General features: G+C 53.4%; 4 protein-coding genes across 4 annotated transcripts; 1 reads left to right on the top strand and 3 right to left on the bottom strand.

Annotated features, from left to right (window-relative positions):
* Positions 1-859: 859 nt before the first annotated feature.
* Positions 860-1,420, top strand: YALI1_B11167g (uncharacterized protein; the record flags this gene model as incomplete). Its single annotated transcript, XM_500635.3, has 1 exon — positions 860-1,420. The coding sequence occupies one exon, from the start codon at positions 860-862 to the stop codon at positions 1,418-1,420; it is 561 nt and encodes a 186-aa protein (XP_500635.3).
* A 477-nt stretch (positions 1,421-1,897) lies between these two features.
* Positions 1,898-4,498, bottom strand: YALI1_B11131g (uncharacterized protein; the record flags this gene model as incomplete). The annotated part of the gene is made up of 1 exon (XM_500634.4): positions 1,898-4,498. The coding sequence occupies one exon, from the start codon at positions 4,496-4,498 to the stop codon at positions 1,898-1,900; it is 2,601 nt and encodes an 866-aa protein (XP_500634.4).
* Positions 4,499-5,127: 629 nt separating this feature from the next.
* On the bottom strand, positions 5,128-5,575 carry YALI1_B11120g (uncharacterized protein; the record flags this gene model as incomplete). The annotated part of the gene is made up of 2 exons (XM_068282044.1): positions 5,128-5,517; positions 5,573-5,575. The coding sequence occupies 2 exons, from the start codon at positions 5,573-5,575 to the stop codon at positions 5,128-5,130; spliced, it is 393 nt and encodes a 130-aa protein (XP_068138145.1).
* A 368-nt stretch (positions 5,576-5,943) lies between these two features.
* YALI1_B11111g (uncharacterized protein) lies at positions 5,944-6,536 on the bottom strand (the record flags this gene model as incomplete). Its single annotated transcript, XM_068282043.1, has 3 exons — positions 5,944-6,093; positions 6,154-6,373; positions 6,427-6,536. 3 exons carry the CDS (start codon positions 6,534-6,536, stop codon positions 5,944-5,946), a joined length of 480 nt encoding a protein of 159 aa, XP_068138144.1.
* Between the last annotated feature and the right edge of the window lie 366 nt (positions 6,537-6,902).

Here is a 6,902-nt window from a genome sequence, read left to right as displayed (position 1 = left end):
TACGTGTATGCAGGTTGAGCTTGGGTGAATGAAAATCGAAAATGAATTATTAAAACACGGGTAAAATAGAAGAATTTCTTTTGAGCCTCTTTCGGGATCACTACCGGCTTCTTCTATTGAACAAAATTACAATAAACAAAATATGATCAATATGGACTCCGCCAACTTCGGGGTCCATTCTGTATCGTAAAATCTGGGTGAAACGACCGGAAGCCATGGAAACTGAAACTTTGGGTGAGAAAGTAACCATCGGCAAAAGGTCTCTCAAACGGGGTGAAATGTCGTTCTTGTGCAAGTAAAAGCCACATGAAGGTCGTCAGCGGATCGCTCTGAATCATTAAATACAACTCTTGTCCAAATCGGGTATCATTTGACCAAAATAAACTGATTCCTCATTTCTTATACAGGCCAATCTGAGTGCACATGACCTACAGTACAAGGTACTTGAACTTGAACTTGAACTTGAACTTGAACTTGCACTCACACCATCTTTAGCACCATCCAGAATTGTCCGAGAACGACAAAAAAAACCCCCATCAAAAGCATCAAATCCACCCTCAAACACCATCCACACCTCCACTCCCCTCCTTACTCAGCGCTCAACTCGCCCTATTCCGCCATCTCCCTTGCTCATCGATCGCATCGCACATGCAGGTGGATCTTGTTGATCGACTTTTTTGACATCTACTTCGGCATTTTGGATCGAACTTTCTACAAGAACTTGCACCGTTGTCCCTTTGTCGCCACTGACAGTTCTAGACCATCAACTGACGATTTCGCAATTCGCAATCTCTACTTGTATCCACTACTGGTAGTAGCAACACTCATCTCACTCTTGTACAGCTGCAACCCCAGACCCATGAGAAACGCCACTGACACCTCCTCCATCGATCTTGAGTCGCTGGAGTACCCCGACGCGGTGGTGTTCGACCTGGACTACACGCTGTGGCCCTGCTGGTGCGACACGCATCTCAGTCCTCCCATCAAACGGGGAACCAGCGACCTTCAGGTGGAAGATCGCAGCGGTTACGTGCTGAGTCTGTACAGAGACGTGCCCGAGATTCTGAAACATCTGCGCGAGAAGAATGTCAAGATTCTGGCTGCGTCGCGAACGGCCACCCCCGACGTGGCCAAGAGCATTCTCAAGACGATCAAAATCGACGGAGAGCCGGTGCTCAACTACTTTGACGCACTGGAATGGGGCCAGGGAACGAAAATCAACCATTTCAAAAAGCTCAACAAGAAAACCAAGGTGGATTTCAACAAGATGATCTTTTTCGACGACGAACGACGGAATAAAGACGTGGAGAGAAGCCTGGGGGTCATGTTCAACCTGGTCGACGAGAGCTACGGTGTCAACTGGAGCGAGTTCAAAAGAGCCATCAAAGGCTACAATGAGAGATTGAAGAGTGGACTGTGAGAAGAACCCAAGGGCAAACTGAGTACCTGTATTACGGCCTGACCCCTGGAAGCCAACCAACCACAGTACCATCGAACTTGTGCTAGGATCCAGCCACTCACGAGAGTTCTACACACCTACAAGCTCCCAAACCACTCCCACGACTAACTGCTGTCGTTCACTAGAATGAGATACCTGTACTTCTCTCGCACTTTGCCATATAGATAATGTAACAATAATGAACTACATTGAAAGACTCGCAATGAGCTTACGAAGGAACACTACATTCGTAGTCTCCAGCAAGTCCAACCCTTTACAGCAACTACTACCACTAGAAATCTATCACCAGAAATACCGCCCGAAAGGCTATTAATGACTACGTAACATGATTAAACAAAATACAACTCTCCCTCGGGAGATTCTTAGTGAGTGTCCCAACGTGATGGTAACATGGAGGCACTATTGCAAGATCCGTTTCGATTTCCTTGCTTTGTGCAATTAAAACTGGCCAGGGCCAGGAGTGCCAGGAAGCGAACCCTGGACAGCGTCGGTGGAAAGAGCAGGAGAACCAACTCGACCGGGATCCAGATGCGAGCCACCCTCAAGAGGAGCAGAAGCTCCGGGAGCCAGAGGAGCACGGCCGGGGTCCAATGAAGAATGCTGCAGACCCTGGGTGACGTCCTCAACGTCGCCGTATTTGCCCTGCAGAGCTCCATGGTCAGTCACCTGGCCATCCTGGAGCTGCGCAGAGCCGCCAGCGGGGGCGTTGAAGCCGGGATCAACGGGCTCAGGCGTGTACTCAGCCCGGTGGGTGCCGTCGAATCCGGCTCCGGCATCCTCCTCCTCGGGAATGGTGTGCACTCCAGAAGACACAGGGGCAATACCAGCAGCAGCAGCACCGCCAGAGGCGGCACCGGCAGCAGCAGCACCACCGGGCACGGAAGAGCCAGCGGTGGGCTCGTACTGAGGCTCATATGACTGCTGAGAGGGCTCAAACTGCTGAGTGGGCTCATACTGCTGAGCAGCAGGAGCAGCAGAGGTAGCGGGCTCAGCGTATTGGGCAGCGGAAGCAGGAACGGCACCAGCAGCACCGGTAGCAGGCTCAGCGTACTGAGCGGCAGAAGCACCGGGCTGTTCAGCGTATTGACCGGCAGCTCCAGCGGCTCCAGCCCCAGCGCCAGCCCCGGCACCTGCGGCACCTGCAGCGCCAGCAGCTCCGAGACCAGCAGCGTGCTCCTCAGGCTCGTCCTCAAAGTCGGCAGAGGAAAAGTTGGTCTTTCCTCCGCTGACCTTGAGGAAGGCGTCGTACCACAGCTGCAGCTCCTGGTAGGTGGCAGCCTTGAGAGTAATGGTCTTCTTGGTGGGAATGGTGGAAGACGTGTCCTTGCCCTTGATTTTGAGCTTGAGGTCTCCTCCTCGAGGAGGAAGAGGACCAATGGTAGAGTCAGGAACGTAGAGCGAGAAGTTGGGGTTAGGCTCAATCAGAGGATCCTCAGAGGCATAGCCGTGCAGGAAACCCGATCGGGTAAGCACGTAGAAGCCCGAGGTGTAGTTCTTGACAATGTGGCCCTCCTTTCGCTGCAAGATACCAGACACCAGAGGTTGGGCGGCGGGGTTGTCCGAGTTGGGGAAAGTGACCGAGTCCAACGACCGCTTGGCCTTCTGGGGGTCGACCAGCTGGTGCTTCTCCCGCTGGGCAAACTCGTCCCACTCAAAGTCCTCGGGAATAGCGGCAAACCGCTCGGAAAAGGACACGTATGAGTCGTGGGCGTTGGCAAAGTAGCCAGAGAGGATCTCCGACGACAGCTGGACGGCACGCTGGATCACCTGCACAATGTGTCGCTCGAACGACTTGATGTTGTTCTGCACAGACAGCAGCGAGTCGGACAGAGCGTTCTCACGGTTGAGCTGGTCACCGACCTGGGCCAGAGTGGCTCGCTTGAGCACGTAAGGGTCGTGCTTGGCCGACTGCTGCAGGCCTGTGAAGCCGGCGGTCGACTGACCCAAGGTCTCGATGGAACGGTGGGTCTTGCTTCGCACCTTTTCGACCTCTTGTGACTGCTTGAGGGTCGAGTGCTTGAGAGTCTTGATGTGCTTCTCAATCTCGTCCTCGAGCTCCTCCAACGACGGCAGCACGGAAGTCTTGAGGTTCTGCTCAGACTGTGTGGCGAGGTTAATGAGGGTGTCCAGTCGGGTGGCTATGTTGGATAGCGCGGGAGTCACGCCAATGGCCTCGGGATTGGCCTGGTGCACGCCGGTGGGGGTGGGATTGTTTTTGGCGGTCTGGGCGTTGCTTCGGTTGGGGAGGCCGCCTCGGAGCGACTGCTGGAAGCCGTGCTGCTGGGTAGGGGTCGAGGGGGTTCCAGGCTCGGAGGAGACTCCGCCGTCGAAGCGGGGCACCTCAGAAAGGGCCTTGCGGGTCTTCTCGAGGTAGCCGACCTGGTGCTTCTGCTGCGACGAGGCAATGTTAATGTACTCGATCAAGAATGCCACGGTGGCTCTCCAGTTGTCGAGACGGGCGATGAGGAGCTGAGTGGGGTCTGTGGGGGCGTCCAGAGCATGAGTGGGCTGAGCCGATCGAGAACCCGCGCCGGCGGCAGCGCCTGCTCCAGCGCCGGCTCCAGCTCCAGAAGACAGACCTCCTGCGGTGGGTCCAGAGGAGCCAGCCAAGCCAGAGGGACCGGCTCCAGCGCCAGCTCCAGCTCCAGCTCCAGCTCCAGCGCCAGCTCCAGTGGAAGAGCTTGGCACGGCGGACGGCCCGCCATCGGAGTAAATGTACTCGTCGCCCTTAAAGTCGGGCTGCTGGGACGACGAAGTGAGAGTGGCGCCCTCGAGGTTGTTGCCTCTCTGGGCGGGCGCAAAGTCGCGGTGGATGTCGCCAACGGTCTGGGACATGGTGTTGGTGGCGCCGGGAGACACGGACGGCGAAATGGGCTCGGGAACGTTCAATTGGGGGGCCTGCGATGGAAGAGCGGGAACGTCGTCGACTGCGGCGGCGGGCGTGGGAGCTGGTATAGGGGATGTGGCAGTGGGGGTGGCGGGCTGTGCGGTGGGAAGCTCGCTCTTGCGTTTGAAGAACTTTTGACGGAAGCCGCTCATGGTTATATATTGATATATATATACGCCGGGAGCCGATGTGTGCCTGTGGTGTGCAATGTGGGGTGAGAGAGAGATGTGAGCCAAGTTTGACACCAAATAGGTTTGGTTGCTGTTTGGGAGACGGGAAAAGAAATGCGCCTTTGTTTGTTTGTGTGTGAGTGACGATAGGGTAAGTCAGGGGTTGTGTGTGGGGGACCGCGCAACGGCGCTGTTTGTGTCACCTCACCACTCGTGTATAAATACGCGGTCTTTTCCCCCTGATTGTTGGAGGCTCCGGGGAGCTCTGACAGGCGCTGTTTACAAGCTCACTGCACTTTAAGTTATATATATCGCAACATGCATGCATCCTGCACTGCGATATGGGGACTGGAGGGGAGGATGACTAAGGAGCGAGCTGGGGTCTGGTCGTCAAGTCACGTGCTGGGAGAGAGGGTGGAGGGGGGAGGAGGTGTTACGGAAGAAGAAACGCCGCCAATTTTCGGTCTAGTCACGTGCCCTTGTGGGTGGTGGCACGGTGGGTTGAAGGGGGGAGGTTCTGTTGTCTCTTTAAAAAAAAGAGTGGTGGAGAATTACGCATGAAGTCTGAGTGACCTTTCAGTGATGACGCAAGAGCAACCTTGACGGCCTATCTACAGTTGCTGTCTACAGCACATTTGGTGGGCAAAAGAGGCAACCGAGTTGCCGTTTTGGAGCTGATCGTCGGTCATGTGATGAGTGAAGGATGGATGAAGGATGGGTGGAGGGTGTGAAATGGCGTTTTCGACGGTGAAAGACTGGAGATGATGATAAGACTGAGGTCTTTTCGAGACGAGATACCTTCGAGACGAGACACTTCCGGGACGAGACACTTTCGAGACTCGAGATAGGGCTGTGAAACAAGTCTCAGCAAGGGACTGACTCAAGAAGGAACGCTGGAATGACGCCTGAGGTCTCGTATTGGTGCATCCAGAACTTGCACGGTATGCTGAATCCCAGGTGCGATTCTGGGCTTCTCCAGACCGCCAGACCTGTTCAGACTGCTCCAAACTGCCCAATCAAGTATCTAGAGCACCCTGTCATCTGGTGAGCTCTGACCATCTGACTGACACTAGCAGCACGAGTTGAGTACTGCATCCGCAAGCCAGCCCAGATGGCGCACTTTCCCTTACAGATGTCAAGCCCAAGGCCAACACTGCTAAACCCGAGTCCTACTACACAACTACTGCACCCCACCAACTACACTATTGGACCTGGGGTCTTGCTAAACTCTGGGGTACAAGGAAGACCACCAGGAGTTATATTGACGCTGCTCCATGGTGCTCCAAAGTGGTCTTGTTTGACTCTGTTTGACGCATTGGATCCACACTAATCCGCTAAGAACAAACTACTGCGGCGCTGGTAGCGAGTGTAGACCCACACCAAATCGCTATAGCTCGCTATAGCTCGCACTAGAGACAACCAAGTGGCTATCGCTCATTCCAAGTGGCTATAATGCACACTACAGAGCCTACATGTCTCCTTGTAGCCCGTGTGTTTGTTCCATAGCCAAGCTCGTGTCTCACGACCCTTAAACTGCTAAAACATTTCTCGGGGAAACGATAGTCGGGTATTTGGGCCTGTCTTAAAGCGCGTTAGCGGCTTCTTGGGCGTCTGAAATGTATCTTTTTGATCGCAACTTGGCCAACCTGACATATTGAACTTGTAGCAGACAGAGCTATAAGTGAAACAGTGGCTTGGTCCAGAGTCGGTCGGTTGTGTTGCTGTATAGGAGCACAAGGGAACCCTTGGTTGATGTTAGAATGGCTGTAGTTGGTCCCGGGACTCGGAGTAAACAACGTGACTTCAAGTTGGACCCACATCTGTTGACATACTGTTCCAAAAATGTCCGTCAGTTGTCTGCAGTGGGGACTGTCTCATCAATAGATTGAAACGCCAGTCAAGTGGGTGACAGAGTGGAGTAGTTGAATACAACCACGGCCTGGAATCCAGAAACATGGTACTGTAAGTCTTCTGGGGGTTTGAGCGACTCGCGGACTCCACTAGGTAAAAACTGTCGCATGTCTAGGTATAATGGACAGTTTTAACGAAATAGTTCAATAATAGTATTGTAAGAGATAGCAAACAGTTGACCCATCTGTTCAGAATCTTGCCCTGATTCCTTTTATACCATTATCGCACCCTCTCACCACACAAAATTCCCACCTATAGGTGCATTTGTCAATGGAAACAGAAGGAACGTACAACCAAGGAGAGACGCTTTCCAGATAAAAATAACATATCAATGTGTTCAGAATCGCCTCCTGATTCCATTGGTGTCATTAATTCAACGTTTTGTGGTACAAAAGCTCCCGCTATGACCCGAATTCATGTTGGCCTGGGACATGAAGGGTCATCAAGAAGTACAGCACCTTACTTGTCTGAAACT

Source organism: Yarrowia lipolytica, chromosome 1B (genome assembly GCF_001761485.1).
Source record: "Yarrowia lipolytica chromosome 1B, complete sequence".
NCBI classification, from domain to species: Eukaryota; Fungi; Ascomycota; class Dipodascomycetes; order Dipodascales; genus Yarrowia; species Yarrowia lipolytica.
Note: the sequence above shows the minus strand (reverse complement) of the source record. Positions and strands in the feature narration are given on the sequence as shown.